This window comes from Pezoporus flaviventris, unplaced genomic scaffold (genome assembly GCF_033815535.1).
Source record: "Pezoporus flaviventris isolate CSIRO_AGI_PZ_B2104156 unplaced genomic scaffold, CSIRO_AGI_Pfla_v1 ptg000002l, whole genome shotgun sequence".
Lineage (NCBI taxonomy): Eukaryota > Metazoa > Chordata > Aves > Psittaciformes > Psittacidae > Pezoporus > Pezoporus flaviventris.
The window spans coordinates 3,018,143-3,040,867 of record NW_026892550.1 but is presented as its reverse complement, the minus strand read 5'-3'; the positions used below and the strand labels follow the sequence as shown (position 1 = coordinate 3,040,867).

Here is a 22,725-nt window from a genome sequence, read left to right as displayed (position 1 = left end):
TTTCTTGTGATGACAGGATAAAAACCTGATTTTCCTACACCAAAAGAGTCCTCCTCTGCAGGAGAAAATGTAAATTAGGGGATTAACCAGGATAAAAAGCACACATGAGGAATTAGTGAGGAATTCTTAAAGAGAATGGATGGGTTCTGGGACACCAAGGTTTGTTTATGGAGAAGGTGAAGTATGAGGAGCAAAACACGTCAGTGCTGGCACATGCTCCTTGAGGAGAGCGCTTGGTCTTGGGTGACTGGCTCCTAAAAGCCACCTTTAGGATATAAGGCTGTGTATTGAGCCTCAGGCCATCATGGGTGTCCCCAGAGTGGGGGTGCCAGCAGCCAGGGACAGCCCCAGGGCCTGTGTCACAGCATGGACCACACCACCAGATGATGCTCCTGCCTCTCTCATCCTCAGGAGACCCTCACTGCCCATCTCAGAGCTGTGTGTCCAGGGTCTCCACCTCCCACATTTATGGCTCCACAGCTTTGCATGGAGGGGCAGGACTGCTGCAGAGATGGGAAATCCACTGTGTGAAAGGGTGAAAGCTGCTGCTGCCTCTTGCAGCTTTCAATATCCAGATGACACCTCTCCCTGCACTGAGGCAAGACAGAACCTGACTGTAAACAGTGTAAGGAAACAGACCCTGTAATTCCAGTTCCTACCATCCTAATTCCTTCAAAGGGAACTGATATAACAAACACAGTGTGGGGGAAGCCCTGAAGCCAGGCATATTTCAAGGTAAAGTTGACATTTGAGTGCTCTGCAGAGGTGGGATCTAAGGTATTACAAATGTACAACAGGGGACCATGCAGCAGGAAAAGGGAATGTGGGGCCAGACCATCATCATCTTTAAGCTCTGTGATCTCAGAAGGGCTAAGAAATCTTCTTCTATAGCAACAAGTGGGATTCAGTAGCGTGCTGGTTCTTCAGCCATCCCTTCATTTCAGGCTCTGGTCTATGCTGCTGTGTAAACCTGGAGTAACCCCTATGGATTTCCATGAGTACAACAGAGGTCAGGATCTGGCGGACTCTAACTACAGATGAGACACTTAAATACTGTTACAGTGGGAATCAGGCATCCCTTTGAGGGGAGCTGGACCTCCCCCCTACTTTGCTGGGCACAACACGTGTTCCTCCCACTGCAATTCCTTAGGAGCAATGGGGAAAACCATAGTTACAGACTACACAAACCAGGATCAGGGATTGTTATGGAATACATGGAATATAATTGTTATGGAACATAATTATTGTAATGGAAGATAAAGCCACTCCAAAGCCAAGCCTTTCCAGGGGATAATTAATATTAAAGAGGTTTGCACACCACTTAGTAAGAGCAGGTATTTATTATACAATGGTGATCAGCTTCTTTTCCCTGCAACAAAGACAAACTGGCCGTCATTTCCAAAGGACATTGACCCAAGCCACGTGCTTGCCCGACATTTCTCATTGCCAAACCAAGGAGTTAGGAGCAGCCAACTCCACGAGCGCACGCTGCCCAAACAGAGGCAGACATCGTCTCCAAAGTCAAGTGCAACCAAAGCAAACAAGTTGAATCACAGCAACAAAGCCACCCGTCAATGAAAACGCATCCCACAAAGGATTAAGTTGTTAAGTGCTAGTCTTGTCCAAACACCTCAGAAGAACACCCATGCGGTCTGTAACACTTACATCAGAGTCCCATCATATTTATAGAGAGAAAAGGAAAGAATAAACTGTTAGGGGAAAGCATTGGGGTGTAGAGAACGAAGGAACACTGGTTCAGAGCACAGAAATCATCTTTGCATATCTGTGGTTCCAGTGGAGTTTTTTAGCTTCCTGCTGGTAAGATGCAAATGTACTTAAAGAACCTACTGATTGACCCTGAAATAAGCATAGTAAGTATGAAAGTACTTCAAAAATACCCAGAGAAGCACCCAAATGGCCATTCAGTGGTACCAGTGCAAAGCGATGCAAATCATCCCTGTAGCAACTTGATTAACTTTAGTAAAGGGAAGTTTTAAGGAGCAAAATGCCTGGAGCAACAGAAAGTTCATTGTTGTTTAAGTTCAATGAGAGAAAGGTTAAAACTAACCCCTGCCACAAGAGCTGGAAGCAAAACTGGCTAAGAACAGAACTGAAACACCTACCCCATTACATTGCATCAGTTCAGAGATACAAGAGCCCCTTGATGCAAAGTCATTTAGGTTTTTAAGAGTACTTCCCACTGTAATCATCTCGTGTACAAGTTGTAGCATAATAAAAACGGGCTGGATACATCCAATAGGGTGCTTTGTTTAAAGCATGATTTAGTGAATGTCCCATTAAGGCCCTCACTGAGCTGCACTGCTGATTGTGTGCGATCCGTCACCCTGTCTTTGGGGTGACAATCATATGTGGGAAGGGATCCAACATCATTTTATGGGGTCTGGCTTAACGCTACAGCACCCTGTGGATGGCTGAGTGAACATGTTGGCCAGGCTGACCGTCAGCCACTGGTGAGCTGTAGTTTTAAGGTGGTTTTAAGTTTTTAAAGGCCTCTCAAATACCTGCAGCCTCAGCAGTTCTGCTATAGAGCTGATTCTTCAGGACCTAATACATATATTTATTAGATATAAGGGAGGAGTTCTTTACTGTGAGGGTGATGAGGCACTGGAATGGGCTGCCCAGAGAAGTTGTGAATGCTCCATCCCTGGCAGTGTTCAAGCCTTGGGTGACACGTTCTAGTGTGAGGTGTCCCTACCCATGGCAGGGGGGTTGGAACTGGATGATCTTAAGGTCCTTTCCAACCCAAACCATTCTGTGATTCCCTGCAAGGATTAAAATCGTTCTTCCCCCCCCCCCATGGCACAGGTCTTTGCAACAGCACCCAAGAGACGTTAGCTGAGGAAGTACCACCGAATATAGTATTTGTTACTTCTTAAATGCCAGCTCCAAGCACGACTGTTCAACACTGCCCAGCAGTTAAGCATTTACCAGACCCTGCCAAGAGACAAGCGTATCCCTGGAGATTTTTACTCTGTCCTTCTGAAGGGGAAAAAGGGCTCTGACATAATTGCATCATTGTTCCTTAATGCTGCAGCCTGACTTTCCACAGCCTGCGAACAGAGAGGATTGGATAAAAGGAAGAAGTTCTTCCCTGTAAGGGTGCTGAGGCACTGGCACAGGGTGCCCAGAGAAGCTGTGGCTGCCCCATCCCTGGCAGTGCTCAAGGCCAGGTTGGACACAGGGGCTTGGAGCAAGCTGCTCTAGTGGAAGGTGTCCCTGCTGGTGGCAGGGGTTGGAACTGGGTGAGCTTTAAGGTCCCTTCCAACCCAAACCGTTCTATGATAATCCTGTGATAAATGATAAATCAGAAACCTGTGTAAAGACCTGGAAGGAGTTTTGCCAGCAAAGGCCTTCCCCTGGGCAAGAGCTGGCACAGAAGCCGTCAACAAGACAACGCTGGCATATGCATAGTGGAACACACTCGTATGTAGTGAAGCTGCCCAGAGCAAAGCAGGATGACTGTCCTGAACTGTGTCAACGCTCTGTCATGTGCAGAGCATGAGGCCGGCTGGAGGGAGCCAAATGGGTAGGGAAGAGCTCCAGGAGCAGAGGAACCCATCACCACCACTGACAGTGCCAGATCTGCTGCTCTGGGGCAGGGGGAGCTCCCGCTGCACTCAGCCTGGCCTTTGGTCTCTTGCAGGCCATGAAACCCTCCCATGGGATATAATCTATGGAGCAGGATGGGTGAACTTGTGCTCCGGAGCTGAGGGGGTTTCTATGAGTCAACCAGAGAGAAACGTTTCACCTCCAAGAGCATTAAAGCAACTGCCAGAAAGGCTGCACCATGGCTCTAACCCAGCTTCTCACACTGCTGCTTGAGCTCAGGCTTGACTACGGACCCATTTAGATTACCAGCTCTTTGGAGACAAGTGCTGTTAATGATTGTACTCTTAAACTGGCGACACAAAAGCCTGCACCAAGGAAAGATGAGTTCAGGACCGCTTCGTCCCAGCTAAACAAACTTTGCTTCTGTCTTCCCCCCTGCTTTCTGTGGCACTGCAAAACGTGTTCACACGATGCAGTGAGCCCTCTGAGCTGCCCAAGCTGCGCTTACAAAGGGGCATTCTCAACGGCAGGCCCTTGTCTGACAGTGCATTAATGCATCTATTGCCTTGGAGACAGAGAAAAGGCAGCCTGTGGAGACAGAATGAACCTTCTATGAGATAGAGCCTCAGTGTATCCCCATTGACATGGTCTAAGGGACTACTGGATTAAGTCTGGGGGGAGGGAATAGTAAAACAAGCCAATCTGAAAGCAGTTTAAACCAGATCGACATGACTTTGGCCCAATTTGTAAACACATTGGACTGATTAAATGACTTTCCTAAGGTTCACTCATGACTATAAAGCACTTAAAGATGCAGTGATCCTTTTCATAAATAATACTTTGAAGTCAAATCCATAGCATCGGTTTAGGCTAAAATTAGAAGGGTGCTAATAAAACGTGCTGTGAATACCAGTGTCTCATTGATGGCTTAAACAGACACCACCTCAAAGAGGCTTCATTCTGCACGGCAGCACCAAATGTGCTGGTGCAAAGAGGACAACAGGGAGGGTGAAAAAGCAGCCACAAGGGTTGGTTTGCCACCTACACAGGGTGCAAGGAGACGGCGTCAGGCTGGGATCACCACCTGCAAGCACTGATGCAGTGGAAAGGCACAGATGGCTGAACCACAGTGGCAGCACTGGGATCTTCAGACCCTCCGCTGTAGTCCCCGGGTTGATAACAGTGTGCAAAGCGAACACAAAGTGAATGTGATGAGAAGTAAAGGAGTTACAAAGGTCTTTTGCTTCCACCAACATGAGACGCTGCCATTCTGGATGCAGCCCCATCCTCTGGCATGCCCAAATCCGAGGCCTCCCCATCCATTCATCTGCCACTGGGACACAATGCAGCAGTGATATAGCTCAGCTCTTAGCAGCCGATTGGTGCAGCATTGAAAACACCACCAGCAGCTAAACTATTCACCCACTCCAAGTTTGTAAACACAATGAACAGTGGGGACAGGCTTCAAACCCAGCTCTAGCACAGACCGGAGCAGGGAGAGTCCATTTAACCCTGCTTTGTCACACCACTTTGTCTGCTACTGGGCTTTGCTGTGGCTCCTGCTCATCCCAAACGCAAAAGTCCTCTCCACCAACACATGCCAGTCCTTAGGGAACAGAAGAAAACAGCAAAGGCCAGGTTGGACACAGGGGCTTGGAGCAACCTGCTCTAGTGGAAGGTGTCCCTGCCCGTGGCAGGGGTTTGGAACTGGATGGGCTTTAAGGTCCCTTCCAACCCAAACCATGCTGTGATTCTATGAAAGCACTGGGGGATACAGAGCAGAGGAGTCACCCTGGTGCAGCGGGGACAGCAGCACATCCTCTAGAATAGAAAGGACCGGAGCTCTCCAGAGAAACACTCCCCAGCCTTGGGTAACACGGGTCAGTAGGATGAGCAGCACTGCACTGCTGGCCCCCAGCACAAACCCAGCTCACACGGCCTGGCCTTCCCCTGGTTTGTTCCCCTGGTGTTAGGAGACACAGTGAGCATGAGTGTGAGGAGCAAGCCAGGCTGGGGAGCACAGCCATGCCTGAACGGGATGCGCGGCTACGGAGCACAAGAAACGCAGCACTCACCTCTGAGGAGCCGGCACACCGAGCAACACGTGCACACTGGAAGAGGAGCTGAGCGTTAGGAACTCATCAGGCTAAGCCACCGACTCCCACAAAGCACTTGGCATCATTTGGAGATGGAATTCAAGGCCCTTGTGTGCGTAGAGAGGTGATTGTCTCTATCCACCGGCATGGAGCGCACACAAGAACGTGCCTCACCCTGGGCTATGCGCCTAACGGGTGTTCAGGCTGGGATTCCATACAGCTCCCTGGCTCTGGTCTCAGATCACTGACCATAGGGATCTGGGAGCATGGATGAGCAATGAGTAACACAGTGTAAAAGGCTGATGAATACAAGCACAGGGTGCAACACTGGGACTTGTATTGCTACATGCCTGCATTTCTTTTTCCAGTAGATTCAGACATCTACAAGCAGCCATTCACACAGCTTCTGAAGGAAAACTATCCCTGCTCTATGCGGATCAGGAGCATGCTGAGGAGTCCTGCAGGAACTATGCTTTGGTGGAATTGCTGTAAGGATGACAGCAGCCAAGGGAATGGCATCGCACCCTTCAGTGAGAATGCAGGGGAATCACAGCTGCTCAGGAAAGCACGAACTGCACAGCTTCATCCTGAGGACAGCCTGGCTTCCAGGAAACAGCCCAGAGACAATTCCCAGTCTGAGCTTTCCAATGAAACCCTCCCAGTGGCATCAATGACTCCAGATTAAAAGAGCTTTTGAATGACAAGGTTTGAGCTCTGGGTGATTCCTTTGGCCAGGATTATCCTGCACTTCCATAGCTTCACAGCCATTTTAAACCAGCACAAACCAGCACTGCTGCTGACAGCAGATGTCCCATTGCCCCTCACACTCTGGCCTCCACCTTCCTTGTGCCATGGCTGATGTCTGTGCTGCTGCTCTCTACTGGCTTTGAGGATCTGGGCCAGGCCAAGAGCAAGGAACAGCATTTGACTTGAACCAGCTCCCTGAGAGGGGTCAGCACATATAAGGTTTAAACATGTCCAAGGAAAAAGGATGGCATGGGGCAGAAGCAGGCAGTTGGGTCATACCCTTTCAACAGGAGTGCTGGCTCACACTGGCTGGATGCTGCTCTGAAACTATGGCCTTTGTAGTAGAGGTGAGTCTCAACCAACCTCAAGAGATGTGCTGTGAGTTGAGCCTCTGGTTTTACATGGAAGTCGATGATCAGTTTTGGGATGGTTCATTCTCTGAGAGCTCACACAACATCTACACAAGGGTTGTTCCTGCACATCTCTGGAGCTCTTCTCGTTGGTGGGGACTGAACTACAGCGGCGTGTCCTGAATGCTGACGTTCCACCACCTTTGCTCTCTTCTGCAAAGCCTTCAGTGCTTAAGTGCAAAACCAAGCAAGAGCCTTGAGTCTCTCCTGCACAGAGGAGGGGATGGTACCAGAATGCACATTTCTGCTTTGGCATCATTCCAGCTGAGAACGACCTCTGCCTGGGGCAGGCTGAAGCAGAAAGGCCACTTGGTCTGGGCAATGCAGAGGATGGCTCTGTAATACATGATCCACAGGCCCAGACAGCATCAGTGCTGGACACCCTGATGCAACACCCATCTCCTACTGCTGAAGTGCGTCCCACTGACACCCCAAAGCCAGGCTGGTCTCCAACCAACGCACATCAGCAACCCTGAGATATGTTTGCATCAGCTCCAGGATTGAGCTATGTGACACCATGGCCAGTATCCTGCTCCTGTCGCATGTGAACAAGTTGCATCTGTACTGTCCAGGATGCTTTAAGGCAATACTGTAATGTTAAGAAGTGCAACCCCCCCCCAGTGCTAATAAAGACATGCCTGCGTGTGGATTGTTACTGGACATCAGGATTGCCTTGAAAAATGGTTGGAAACCTTGTTCTGGAGCTTCCAGTTTTCCATTGCCATGAGCAGCCACACGACACTTACAGTTCCCAAAGGAAAGGGGCAGCTCTGTGGAAGCAGCACAGGTTGAAACAGGCATCGGAGCTGAAATATCACCGGCTCTCATCAGGATGCCAAGACAGTAAATTGAGAACGGCTGCACTAAGAGCAAAGTGAAAGATCAGATAGAGAGGACAGAGAAGAGAAGGGCTTTCTGTGTGATGGAAGTGAAGAGCTGGAGCACCTGGAGCCCACTGCACGATGGAAGGGCACCTACACACGTGGGGCAGCTCGAAGTATAGGGAGCACCATTGATAGGCAGCAAAGAAAAGGAGGAGTAAACCCCCGTGCCTCAAAAGCAGCTCCTGCATATTCTATTTCTTGGCCTCACAAGACACTCTTCAGCAGCCAAAATAACCCTTTGCTGTGTCCACATGTGGTTGTTACTGGCTATATGTCAAGCTCTTCACACGGTGCTTTGTGTCAAAGGGGATTCAGAGCGTCACAAGCCCATCTGACCAGCACCAGGCACTGTAAAAGGAGCAGCAATGGAAATGAGACAGGCTGAGCAGTTATTTAGCATGGCCTGAGTACAGTGTGGCTCTGCAGCCAGCTTTTGGCCACAGCCAAAGCCCACCGGGGTCAGGAGAGTCTTTTCATGGATTTCAGTGGGCTTGGAAACATGCCCAAGAGATGGGAAATCAGAACCTGAAGCACTCCTGGTGCTCACAGGGTGAGTTCATATGGAAACACGTGAGGTTCAGCAGCCTCAGCTGGGCAGGGAACACAACAGACCTCTCCCCATGCCCCTGGCTTTCCAAATCACTTTCCTTCAGGTATATCTGCTCTTAAACACAGTCACTCAATAGGACTGGAACTCGCAACACCAAGTTCTACACCAGACCTGGCTGTGGTTTCATTGCTCAGGGAATGGGACCCATCTAAAGCCCTGTAACAACCTAAAGAGTCATCCCTTGCCTTTGCCTGGTTATTGTAAGTGAGGGTGTGCTTCCATGCTCCATTCCTTCAGGAGCAAAGCTGGCTAGAGGAGCTTCCAACTCCTGGCCTCTTCATCTCGTACCTCCCCAGAGGTCTCCCAGAACAGTTATGCTGGAGGCTCGCAGCGAGGCAGATCAGCAAATCAGTCTGAGTTCAAAACAATCCCTCACAAACAGGACAAGAAAGTGTTTTTATCTGGACCAAACCTGGGATTTCTTCCCAAGTTCAAGCTCTTTACTGCTGGGCAGCTTGAGTGACCACACTGACCTTAACTCCAGCACCTGAGGGGAGCACTTGACATCCAGTTACCATTAGGATGCTGTTCTCCCTTTGACATGGCTGTCTCCCCTGTTGGGAAAATTACGAGCCTGTACTAGATGCAAAACCAGTTCCTCAGCCTTTGTACATCCCTGACAGCCCTATGGGAGAAACAAAGGGAGCTGCAAAAGTGCTCCCTTAGGCAATCTGTGCATGCACTGCTCCATCACAACAACACTTCAGGTGCCTGTCCCTGCCACAGTTATTGATCAGCTGTAAACTCAAGCAGTGACTTTGAGACCTGCAACTACAAGCTGCAGAGGACTGTTAAAGGTTGGTGTAGATGGAGGATGTAGGGAGGGGGGGCACCTGAATGGACAAATGCTGAGGAGCTATAAGGGTGACATTCAGATCAAGTCATTGAGATCCCAGCACATCCAAGTGCACTTCTCACATGTCTGCACTGGGGAAAGAAAAAGGACAGAATAAAAGAAGGGAAAACATAAAAAGGGACATTCCAATTGTCCAGAAGCTTCTGAGTAGCAGCAGATAGAGCACTGTTACTACAGACAGAGAAACCCTCCTGCCAAACTAGGGTCAGGACTTTCCTATGGGTATGTTACATGCTATCACTGAATTAAGGCCACGTAAGAAAGCTTCTAAGGTATTGACCATAAAATACACAATCATCTTCCTCCACATGAGGCTTTCAGGACCTAGGTTTAGCAAGTACAATTTGTTCTGTTTTAGGGACACACTGAGGAACATATGTGCGCTGCAGGTCATACCAGGGGTGTGCAATAAAGCAGGGTGTGAATTCATGTGTCCTCACTCACAGTCTTAACTCCTAACAACCGCACTGCCTCTTCTGCACACACAGGACCTCTTCCTTCAAACCTTCCCTAAAAGCTTCCATAAAGCAGATTCCTACTCTGATCAAGTGTTTGCAGCCCCAACCAGGCTCTCTATTGATGTTCTTAAAGTTGTTTCATGTATGCCAGCAAACACTGTCATGTTACAAAGACCTTTTACAAGGAAGACGAGATCTTTGGCTGAGTCACCCTCCTGTCAAACAGAGTCTGGGGTATTTTTGCTGACTCCATCTGATGTCAGCCCGACTATGTCCCATTATCTCTAAAGCAGGAATATAAAGAGAAGTCCAACGTTCCTGTGAGGCAGTGGGGACAGCTGACATGGACATTTGTGTTATCCGAGGGCTTTGGGGCAGGGAAGAGCTGTGTGTCAGCTGTTTGTAGTGACTGCTCATGCACATACTCATATGTATACATTACATGTATTTATAGCGTACTAAGAGGCAGTAGCAAATTCTGTCTGCCCCTTGCAACACTCCAACTAAACAAATACAGAAGGTGGAGTGATGGAGCCGAATCTGGGCTTGGTGTGCCTACAGCACTGCCAGCTCACCGTGAATACGGCCTTCAAGGTGTGATACACCTGAGCTGCTAGACCACATTCTTATATACACACACATGGGATAAGTTATGACTGATCCATTTGCCCCTCTGGACATTCTGACTTCAGACACAGTTGTGCCCACACACAACAGCACACGGACTGGAGAGACCAGGACTGTATCTTTCACTTAATCTGATTGAAAGCGAGGGCGAACCTGTGGCTATATATAGGAGGAAGATATAGACAGATAGATAAAATAGATAGAGATAGATAGATAGACAGATAGATAAATAGATTCCTCCAACCTAGATAGACAGATGATAGAGAGAGATAGATAGATGCCACCAACCTATGAGGGAACCACTTTCTGGAGGTGCCTCTCTGTCTGTAGGTGGAGAAGGGGCCTCCAAGCAGGCTCCTAGGTTAAGGACCTCAGTGAAATCCCCAAGTGAGATGGGACAGATAAAAGTCTTGGAAGACTTGTGTTCTTTTCATTAAAAGAAGAATTAAAACCAAAATATCAAGCTACTTGGATCCAAAAATCCATGAGAAACATTAGTTTGAAAAGTTTAATGAACAATTCCATTTTCCAGAGATGAATTTTGAGACATCCTTGTACAGCACCGGTATGAAAGCAGATCAAAATCCAAAGCTTTTTGTGGTAAGACAGGGGTTTGAAACCAGGTAAGTTAAGTTCACTGCGTTAAGAATGAACCTACAAAGGCTGCTCTATACAACATGGAATTAAAACAACTCGACAATGCTTTACTTGCGCTATTTGGTATTCTGGCTTAAATACGTGGGGTGGTTTCTTTCATTGTTTCTTTTTTATCAAGAGCTTTATCTTCTACGTGTGAACACTTTGAGACTGATTACTACAAGAGAAGTACATGCGAAATCTTACACAAACCCAAGAATAAAACCCCTGGGCACTAACATCAGCTGTTTCAATTTGACCATAGAGAAAAGCCTGTGAGCTATAGTGCTTAGAACTTGTAAAGGACTCAAAGGACACTCTTTAGGAAGGCTGAAACAAGACGTTTCTAATACATTCCAATGCTAAAGCAAACTCGAAGGGGTGGCCATCTACTCAGGCTTGAAACACAGTGAAGGTCTGCACAGCCCTCACCACACACGAGCTGAAACTGCTCAGTTTCCCACTCACCAGCACGTGTTTCACAAGGTACCAAGTGCAACACGCCTGTGCCTAACATCAGTGGAGCTGCATGACCCTTGGTGGTGTTTGGGAACCCCAGAAGCCATCTGGAACCGCCTGCCTGGGATAACCCTCCATGTCTCAGTTCTGGAGACCTAATCTGCATAGCTATCTGCAAGTCAATGTTTTGGCTCTGGTCTCACAAAGATTCCTTTAACCAAGCTTGAATGGATCTGATTCCCACCATAACAGTCCTCCCCTTTGAAAACAAACCATTGGCCTTCAGAGAACCTAGTTTTTGCTTATGCAGACATCCTTTATATCAGAAACAGCTGCGAGATCTTGGTCTCTGCTTCTGGGAGTCTTTATATGGGGTTTACTTCTCAGAAGGCTTCACTGGTGATAAAGTTCTGGAGCTACAACCATCAAGTGTTGATACAGCTACTGTAGAGCTCAGAAGCAGCACAAGCGGGCGTAATTCAAACCAGATATCCATTAGAACTCGTATTTATGTTGAGATGACATAAGAGAGGCTGTATCACCATATGGGGCTCTGATGATAATAATGACCCTTGCTCACTACTGTGCATTCTTATCCCTCCTTTTGGACTTCCATTGCCCCCCTCACTGAAAACCCACCTGCCCAGAGCTTAGCTTTTCAGCTCAAGTTGCAAGGCTTGATGCTGGCTCCTTTGCATGCTCAAGCCCCATCCTTGGCAGCAGGCCGGAACAGTTCCCATCAAAAGATGATACTGTTTTCTCTCTTAAGTGCCAAGAGACTCAACAGCATGTGTGTGTCCTGCGAATGCCGGCATGCACCGCCTGCGGTGCCTGCTGCTATCTATTCCTGCCAACTGCCATGACTTCATTCAGCTGTGGGACACTGCAGACACCACGACACTGGAAATAACACTGGTGCTTACCTGAGCTGCCAGTGCCTTCCGATGCACTTCGGGATGGTTTTGGGTGGCTCTGTTTGCTACTTGTTCGTACAGTGACCGAAGGAGGAACAGTGCTGCTGCTGTCTCCACGGATCGTCGAGAGATCCTGCATGCTGAAGCTCCTTAGTCTCTCAGACAGGGCCCCCTGTCCCTGGTTAAACAAGGAAGCAAAGAACAGGCATAAAAGTTAGAGACAGCAGTGTAGTTTGAGCTTTCTTCTCTTTGCTCATTGAAATGCTGGTCCAGTAGCCTAGGGAGGACAAAAAACAACTTAAGAGCATCATTTCCCTCCCTTTGCTCTTCCTTTTGTAGGGGTTCTACACACAAAATCATTCCAACTTTGGTCAGTGAGCATCTCTGATTCTTCAATGCAGTCATTTGAGCTCAGAGCAGCCTTGGCTGCATCTAAAGGAGCAGGATGTTGTGGTGTCTTTCTAGCAGGTACTTTTCTTCCTTAAGATCTGAGTCAAATCAGTGCTTGGCTTCAGAAACACAACTAAATAGACTGCATCAGAATAACTCCCTTTAAAGTTACTGGTACTCACCCATCCTTTCTCAGTCATACACAGAATTTCCTGAGGAATTTGAAGGTAATAAATAGTTCATGTTAAATGCAAAGAAACATTCCAGTGCTTTTTCATGCAGCTTAAGGAAGAAGTAAGCACAGTATGTTTCTTTCTTGCTAAAGTTTTAGACAAGCTCTCAATCAGGCAAAACCTCACATTGCTTAGTGAAAGGAATGTAGCTGTTGTGTAATGGATGAGCTGGTTAAAAGACACCTTGCATTAAAACTACATCCCATAATGGAGTTGTCTGTAAGTATATGTATATGTTCTATAACCTTCACACTACACCACTGCCATTAAGAGTGCCAGCAAATACAATCAATACAATGTGTCCTTCTCTGTTGGCTACATGAAGTGACATTCAGAATATAAATAGCATAACTGATAAAAACCAAATACATGGAGCCCAATTCTAAACTTATTTCCGTTAGTGTAAATTAGGAAGAATTCAATGGATGTGTCAACTGAGGTGAAATCAGAAAGATGGCAAACAACAGCACTTACTGCCCTGTTTAACAAAAGAGATAAGGCACATTGCAGCAATTCACACACCACTGTCATTTAGTTAAAGCAGTGCATCACAGAATCACAGAGTGGTTTGGGTTGGAAGGGACCTTAAAGCTCATCCAGTTCCAACCCCTGCCACGGGCAGGGACACCTTCCACTAGAGCAGCTTGCTCCAAGCCCCTGTGTCCAACCTGCCCTTGAACACTGCCAGGGATGGGGCAGCCACAGCTTCTCTGGGCACCCTGTGCCAGCGCCTCAGCACCCTCACAGGGAAGAGCTTCTGCCTAAGAGCTCATCTCAGTGTCCCCTCTGGCAGGTTAAAGCCATTCCCCTTGGCCTGTCCCTACAGGCCCTTGTCCAAAGCCCCTCTCCAGGTTTCCTGGAGCCCCTTTAGGCACTGGAGCTGCTCTAAGGTCTCCTGCAGTCTTCCCCTTCTCCAGGCTGAACAATTTTGTTAACATCTCACCTCTGCCATTTCATTCTCCAACCTGCCACAAGAGCTGATACCTGAATACTGGCTACTCCTGCCAGGGGCTGAGCCACTCTTGGAACATGTTGTGAGTCCAAGAAGCACCTCAAGTTATTCCCTTTGGCCAGCCTGTGGTACATTTACTCTGCAGCCTATGGCTGTAAGTGGTACAGGGTGGTTCACTGGAGCTGCCCTGCAGGGCTGGTTAGCTGCGTGATCCCAGCCACCCAGAGCTCAGTGAAGTCCTGGATGGGCTCTGCAGCTTGCACTGGAGTCTTGCACAGTCATCCTGCGTGCATCCTGTCACAAGACATCCTATCCCATAGTCTGAGTACAACACATGGATCCCTACAGAGAGCAAGCTGAAGGCAATCAGACCACTGAATCATACTTTGCTGTTGCAGAACGACTGGACCAGCAAAGCCAGAGAGTTAACATTCAGTGAGCTGTGTAACCCCAGTACTGCATTTGTCCTGTACCACCAGCTCAAGCTTTGAACCTCCTGCCAGCCACTCTGCTCAGCCACCTAACCCAAATACCATTCCATTCCAATGAGCCATTCGTGCATGTGGACACGAGCCCGAGCAGAGATCCACATGTCGGACCAACCTACAGGGAAGATGACACTAATACACCTTATTGCATTGAAAATGAAGAAGACATTAAATCCTGCATTGCAACTTGTGATACAGCGGCATTAAATGATCAAAGGCCCCAGAGAATGCTCTTAAACAAGGGCCTGGTATGTGCCCATCATCTGTGGGTCTGCTACATGTATCATAGATATATGTAGCATATATTCATATCTATCTATCCATCTATCTATCTAGAGATACATAGAGAATCATAGAATCACAGAATGGTTTGGGTTGGAAGGGACCTTAAAGCTCACCCAGTTCCAACCCCCTGCCATGGGCAGGGACACCTTCAAGTGGACCGGGTTGCTCCAAGCTCCATCCAACCCAGCCAGCTCAAGCACGAGCTGTGGCGGCTGTGCTGAACAACACTGACCTTCTCTAGGACAAAAGAATCCAAAATTGCCTTTTCTCAGTTTTGGATTTAATTTGAGCTGAGTTCAGGACAGCAAAGCCGCAGGTTGCTCATCGCACAGATACAGCAAAGCATTGCTGTTCCTACCACTCCATGAAACAGTTTGTCCAAGCCTCAGGAACGACACAGGAACATCCAAGGCTTAGGCTGAGCAAGGACACTGCCCCCAAATAGAAACACGACAGAACTGATGACTACAACAGAACCAGGATGGTTTCAGAGCAAAGTGGAAAATGCTGTCCCCAGCCTTCATTTCCCTGCTAGAGAAGCAGCTGCTGTAGGTGGAATCGCACACATCTGAAAGGCAGCACTGTGAGGGCTTGCTCTGCTGTAGTTATGCTTTAGCACTAAGGACTTCATCCAGCTGGAGCGTTTATTATTCCACAATAGGACTTATAATTCATCAACAAAATGAAAGCCAAGAGCTGTGTTTCACAACCGAACAGATTCAGCACCGCGCACATCTTGGGCTTGGTTAAAACAATCACGTGGAAGATGCAGAGCAGCTGTCTGGGGGATTGTTGTTTACCATCTTGGCTGTGATCGTGCAGGTGCTCTTCCAACTGCTACAGACACAGGAGATACCCCAGGAACTTCAGCACACTGTGAGCCTGCACAGAGGGAAGGTGCAGGTCCTGAAGCTATGGCTATGCCATAGGCCAGATGCATGGGTGCAGCACAGATCTGGGCTGGGTTTATCCTAGAGAGCATGACAGCAGTAATATGACAGTAGCTGTGGTACCATTTCAACAGCAAACCAGCATCATGTTGCTATACAACCTTTAGAAAGCAGGGGTTGGGATGACACCACCTCTCTCCCCTCACTGAACATCAGCTGCCAGGTCAGGATGTTGTGCTGGCAGATAGGGGATGATCCATTGGCAGTGAGCTGGAGCTCATGGACATGGAGCTGAACATGGCTGATGGGGGATCCAAGGGGTTCCATGGGGCTGGAATCACAGTGGGAATGGGCCCAAGGGGATGTTTTGCTGCTTTTTGACTTGTATTTTGGGGATTTAATCTCCTGGTAGAGGACAGAAGCATGAGGTGGTGCTGGAAGACTGAGCCTTACTCTTTCTGGGCACTAAGAGTACCTGCCTAAACTCAGCTTGCAGCTCATCCAGCTTCTCCTAGGACAGACTGTCCCTGTAAGCATGGCACTTCTGATCCAGCACAGTGATGGCAACAAGTGGGAGGAGGTATGACCATTCCCTGCTCACTATAGTGTATCTGCTCCCAAAGTCATCCCATCTTCCTGCCCATAGGAAAGCTCATCCCCATAAGTGCAGCACAAGCTGAAAGCTGACTTCTTCAGGCTTCCTTTGCCTCTTCTTCTCCCAGGATCTACCTACCTCTCTGGGTCCATACACGGGGCAGTTCTATCTTTACAGGAAAGAAGCCCAGGTTGGGGCAGGGCTTGGTGTTACTGAAGAGAACAGAAACACTAAAAGGAACACTGTAATGTCATCCCCCAGGAACTGCTATCACTTGCATCCACCTTATTTAGATTCATAACACTACCAGTGGTATTAAGGCATCGTCCACCACACCACGGACGTTTAAGCTGAAGCTCATCTCTGATTCTAAGGGAAGTTAAAGCTCCCCTTCATGTAGCATAGTAATTAGTCTAAAACTAATTTAGACACATTTACCTACTTCAGTCAAAACTGCAGCTGCAGCACAGGCTCGCCTTCCTTACCCACATCTGGCACACTCTCACCTTAGTTTTGCTTTCAAGAGTGGGCCAAAACCCTATCAAAGTGTACACTGAGTTCTCAAAGCCAAATAACCTGCATCCTACCTTCCTCTAGATGCTACAGACATCATCACCTCCAGGAATGACCATTAACCTCCATGGGCCCAGAGCACAAACACTGATCCAACCAGCATTGGCTTGGGAGGATGAGGAATCTTGATTCTTTCCAAAGCCTGAAGTCAGTACTGGGACGGGCACTGGGATGGGCGCTCTATAAAGGCTCTGCATCAGAAATAGCTGGAATTGTTTTAATTGCTTTCCTCTCTATAATTAATCTCTGCATTCGCATTTGAAGTAGAACTTTTCAGATGGAGACGGACTCAGGAGTCTGGGAAAACTGGGTTTGCATCCAATGGAATTATTCCTCAGAAATACTCCACAGACACAGGCAGCTTTACACAGGCAAATAAAATAGGGCACAGAATTAAAGACTGCAATTTATATCACAGTCCCATTAAATACGATCTAAATACAAACAACTGAGTGTCTAGGTTTTCTCATACCTTCAGTCTGACAATCTGAAAGATTCTGTAGGTATTATTGAGGCTTCAAAACACCTCTAATACCCACAAGCTCCATTCTGCAGCTATAACAGCACAGTGAAGTAACAAATCAGGAACCAAAACATGTCAAGTCATGGAAGACAAGCTTTTAATACAATCAATGTTAATACAGGGTGGCACCTTCTGGCCTGTTGTGCCTTAGGGTCAGCAGGCAAGGGACAACACAACACTAACCCTCTCTTTCTGCTGTAACTTTGGTTCCACGTCTGCATGCACGTTACAGCTCCATCCTGCACACACTCACTACAAGGTGCAGTGCATGTTCCTAGGATGCTGGTTATCAGCACAGTGTCAGCAGCACTTCCCCAACAATACCTATCAGAAAATGCTTGCAGAGATGCATCTCGCTGCAGCCCCAACCACCCTAATGGGCTCACAGCAGCAGGAGAGGCTCCCTTTATCCATTAGCAAGAAGAAAACAACAGCAAACACAGCAGCTTGGCCAATGCAGTAGCAACAACCCGAGTTAGATGGGTTTTCCACGTACAAAGCTCCCTGCCTGGCTGCTGGAGTCTCTCTGATTGCCAGCAGAGGACTTGGAAGGCATTTTGCTGATGAGATCAAAGATAGGCTTTTAAAGCTCAGCACGCAGGATCTACCTACTGGAAGCAGAGCAGACAGCATCTGGCCTCAGCCCAATCTCAGCTGAAAACAGTTCAAGCTAATCTAATGGGGAGGCAGACATTAGTTAGGGGTTAGTAGAAGCACTCAGCAGATTACCTGCCCTTGTTTCTGGTCCCAGTACAAGTGTAAATGAAGTAGCTGAGAGACCTAGCAAGGGAAAAAAGAGAGCCATTGTGGCAACACACGTCAAAGCTTTGAGAATAAGGCCTATTTGAAGCATAAGTAATTAAGGCGAGACATGAGCATGACATTGGGCACCATGGGCAGGGGACTCACGTACACATAAGAAGCAGGGACACCCACCTTTAGATGAAGGTTCTCCCTTTCTCAACCTTCCCAGAGAGATGGAGAAACCACCCCATAACCCCAGCTGACAGGGGCTTACCTAGCAAGTGTGTTTAGAGAGTAAAGCAAATTACAAACACCATGGGCTGCCACTCTGCTCCTTGCACCTGATGGATGAGACTGGCTACCTCTGTAATCCAGATTTAAGATGATTAAGAACAGAGTGCATTTATAACTAATTTAGGCACAGGATTAGGTGAGGGACACATGGCAGTCATAGAATCACAGAACAGTTAGGGTTGGAAAGGACCTTAAGATCATCCAGTTCCAACCCCCTGCCATGGGCAGGGACACCTCACACTAAACCAGGTCACCCAAGGCTCTGTCCAACCTGGCCTTGAACACCTCCAGGGATGGAGCATTCACAACTTCCCTGGGCAACCCATTCCAGTGCCTCACCACCTTTACAGTAAAGAACAAGAATTCTTCATTATATCTAATCTAAACTTCCCCTGTTTAAGCTTAAACCCATCACCCCTTGTCCTATCACTACAGTCCCTGATGAAGAGTCCCTTCCCAGCATCCTTGTAGCCCCTTTCAGGTACTGGAAGGCTGCTCTGAGGTCTCCACGCAGCTTCCCTTCTCCAGGCTGAACAACCCCAATCTCTCAGCCTGTCTTCGGTCATTTCAGTCCTGGTGACTGCCAGCTCTTATGAGAAGCAGGGTAAGGATGAGGAATCACACCCAGCAATGAATCAGAGTTTGCAAACAGAAATGTTATCATTTGCTAAGAGCAAACCCATCGGCTTTATGCTCTTGAGCACAGTGAAGGAGAAAACCGCTTCTGCCCTGGTATGAGCACAAATATCCCACAAGCAACATCCTGATGGCCAGCCCTTGCGTGCCGTGCCTCCTCGCCAGCCGCTCCGGAGATGTCAGACAGCATTAAAGACTCAAAGGGAAACCACAGCTGACGTTAATGTTGATGGTGGAAGCTTCACTTCATCCACCCTTTTTGTTTGTGCCGTTCACTTCCTCTCCTGGGAACTGTTTGTGATTGTCTCTCCCAGGCTGCTCTCTCTGTGCAAGTTTATTGTTTGGCTCTGCTGTCCTGGGCATTCACTGCCTATTGTCGGCTTCTTGGAGACACCAGCAAAGGAGCCCACGAGAGATAAACCTGGCCTGCAGCTCCAACAGCACTGGGTTACTACTGATTTAGGAGAAACAGATGCTCAAAGGCATAAGAATGGAAGAGACATCACACCATGACAGGAACAGGTCACAATACCATGATCAGTGCCACGCTCCCCAGAAAGCCATTTGCTGTTCCTCTTCAGTGGTGTAACAGAGCTCAGCCATGAGATCTTTGATTCTGGATCCCACGTGGAGATCCTTTAAAGGAAGCTATTTTCAAAAGCAGCACGTTCAGCCCTTCTGAGGTGCCACTAAATCCCCTTCTGAGGTAACACTTTGGTGTAACACTGTGTACTCTAAACCACTCCTGACGGCTGCTCTTGGCACGGCCATTACAGATCTGGTGCTAAGCAGATGGATCAGAACTGTCCTCAGATGTGTTTAGTAAGTGAAGAAACACCTTCCCTCCAAGCAGTGGGATCTAATCATTACAAAGAGGCTTCATCCAGCATCTTAAAGGAAAGGATACTCCTTACCCCCTGCTTCCCTCTTTCCCCATTCAAGTAAAAGTGCAGTTCTCCACTGTCACATCACAAAAGGCAGCATCTCTGCCCACACACGTTTTTCCTCCACAATAAGTAAATCTCAATCCTTATGGAAAATTAGGGATCTAAACATTTACTTTCAGGCAGCTGCACTACCTATAATAGACAGATACTAGAAATGAGTGGAAAGATGCTGTTTGACTAGAGAAGACCGAATCTAAATCATTACCAGCATTTCCCTTCCAATACCCTAGCTTAAAAACCAGCAAACACACTGTGAACCTTCCCAATATATTTCTTCAGCTAAAGGACCCTAAAGTAGTCCAATCCCTAGGGGATGATGAGCCCAAAGGTGGAAATGGAAGTGACAAACCAGACAGGGCTGGGAGCTGAGGCAGTTTGGGAACTGCTGATGCTGCACTTCTGAGCGTTAAAGAGGTGGATGCACATAGTGAAACCCTCATCTGCATGCCTGCTCCTTTTGACCCATACCCAGTGACTGCTGGCTCTGCCAGCACCACAAGCCACATTTCCCCACGCATGAAAGACTCCTGGACTGTTTCTCAGACTTATTAGGCACAAACAGGCTTTTCATCGTCACCAGTCATGCGTGCCTGCTCCCTCCTCATCCATCATCCCCGGCCAAGGCGCTGTGCCTGCTGCCAGCAGCACGCCGTGCCCCAATCCCCTTCTTAAAGACAGGCTGTACAAGGGCACAGCACCAGCTGCTGTGCAAACTGTCCCTGCCCCACACACAGGAGGGCAGAAGAAGGGACATTATAAGAAAGCTTTGGGTTACAATGATCTGATGGCTGTGGGATGCTTTCTGCTGCTCGCCTTTGAAGAACTGAGTTGAAGCTGCAGCTTGGGGATGGTTAAGTGGTTGGCAGCAGGATTTGTCTTGGAGACAGGGAAAGACACTGGCCTGTCTGGCAGAATTCGTTTGTTCAGGGTGAGGAATCAGGCTACATGGAAAGAGGATCTGGGAAACCCTGGAGATTGAAGGAGAGGGTCAGAGGGCTGATAGTGTAAAACTGGTGGTGGGTGCATTGCAGAGACAGAGGAGGCAATGGCAGGGAAGGCAAGCAGGGAACAGAAGAGCAGGGGACTGGGGACAGGGCAAGGCAGCAGATGGCAGGAGGCTCAGGGTGACAGGCAGAGCACGAGAAAGTGCTGGGAGCATGGTGACAGCAAGGGTGTACATATGGATGTGAGGGATGTGCTTCCAAGCCATCGGTACCTCTCCTCACCGCAGCCACTATGGACCCCAACTGCTCATGTTAGAAACCTGATGGGTGCCAGTGAAAAACACACTTATGCCCATGCTTCCATCTGATGTCTCCAATGGCACCAGCACCACTGCTGGGGCTGTAACAACCTGCTGCTGCTGCTCTCCTTCTGCTGTGGCCCAAAAGCAGGCTCCTCTGCCTCTCCTCCCTTGAAGTGAGCTGGAAAGAAGGGGCAGGCAGTGCCCAGGGCCCTTTGGGAGCAGGAATGGCTGAATTAGGTGGAACTAATTGAAAGCACGCAAAGAGCAGCAGGATTTACTGCCTGGCCACCTAATCCTGCCACTTAGGACTGAGCCACTTGAAGTCACAGTGTGTGACAGAATGACCAAGCAATGAGGACAGGATTACAGAGCCCCAAATCAGATTATGCTCCTTGATGGGGACACAAGCTGCTGGGGACAGGGAAAAGATCTGTGCTGAGCACCTTGCAGGGTGTAATAAGAGCAGATATCCAGCGCTGCCTGCTTAGAGAGCATCAAAAATAGACTCTCTGGAGAGAGAAAACACCCAAGTGAGCCAAGCTGGGCAGCGCCAGGGTACCTGGCACACTGACAGCTCCTCAGCCTGTGAAATGAACTGGCACAGGTCTGCGCCAGCATTAGCACAAATGTGGCTTCAAAACAAAGCGGAGCAGGAGGGAGGGGAAGGGAGACGAGCCTGCAGTTGGCTAGCTAAAACTGAGGGCTATTTAAGAGAGAAAGGTGAAAGGGCCAAGGGATCAGAGGTTACGAAGCTGTGGCTGTGCTTGCAGCATCTTAGCCTGTAGTAAATGTACAAGCAGCAGTCTGCCGCACACAGATGCAATCAGAGAGCCGGCTGCATTGTGCTACACGGATAAATAGGTGATGGATAAAATGAACGGCTAAAATAAAAGATAGAATGAAGACAGGGGCCTTGCCCTAAGATCTTATCATGAAAGACAAAAGATCATGATGGATCAGGATGGCGAGTTAGCACAGCTCAGGGAAAGGAGAGGACAGGGCTCTGCACAGTGAGAAATGTCTCCAAGTACAGGAGCCTTTAGAGTTTAGCCAATTCACTGAGAACAGGTTTGGACAGAGAACACTTCCAGCCCAGCAGCTCACTGTGTATTTGCCACTAGAAGATGCTGCTTTGCAAAGTCTGAGGGTCCATTTCTTAGTACAAAAGCATCTTTTCCTTGCCCATTAATCCAAGTGAAGCAGCACATGAAGACAGATCCTCACATTCACTTACTGGTAAAAGCCATGTTTTCCATGGGAGCTGCAGGAGCTCAGTGCTTCTGAAGAGGTGGTCATCTCTATATTGTAGGTTCTATCCATAGGTTCTATATATAGGTTCCAGTTTTAACACAATCCATTAAAGGCTGAAGCCAAACGAACCTGAAGTCCTCACTTTTCTATCTGCACTCAACACTTACCACAGGTTAGCCGGATGGGACAACCAAGATAAGCCATAGGAATAATATTCTCTTCCCTTCCTCCTTGGAAACTCCCCCTAGGGACAGCACTGCAGTCTTGCCTAGCATCTGTCTGCTCAAAGTGCTTTCCAGATAGTCATTTAAATGCCTCTCATGCAGCATAATCCATCTCTGTCGTACCACCTTCTCAAGTGAGCAAGTGAAGGCGTTGACATACATTTAACAGCAGCTGAAAACCAGGGCA

General features: G+C 48.2%; 1 protein-coding gene across 5 annotated transcripts in view; it reads right to left on the bottom strand.

Annotated features, from left to right (window-relative positions):
- The window catches only part of REEP1 (receptor accessory protein 1), a 67,541-nt gene that overhangs the window by 8,703 nt on the left and 36,113 nt on the right, over window positions 1-22,725 (bottom strand). For 3 of the 5 annotated variants that reach the window (XM_061466965.1, XM_061466948.1, XM_061466955.1), the window contains exons 6-8: window positions 17,926-17,976; window positions 12,277-12,445; window positions 5,646-5,681 (exon numbers count right to left, since the gene is read on the bottom strand). In XM_061466965.1, coding sequence (XP_061322949.1) covers window positions 5,646-5,681; window positions 12,277-12,445; window positions 17,926-17,976 — 256 coding nt within the window. The remainder of the gene's footprint in view (window positions 1-5,645; window positions 5,682-12,276; window positions 12,446-17,925; window positions 17,977-22,725) is intronic. The other 2 variants (XM_061466981.1, XM_061466973.1) reach the window with 2 other exon arrangements.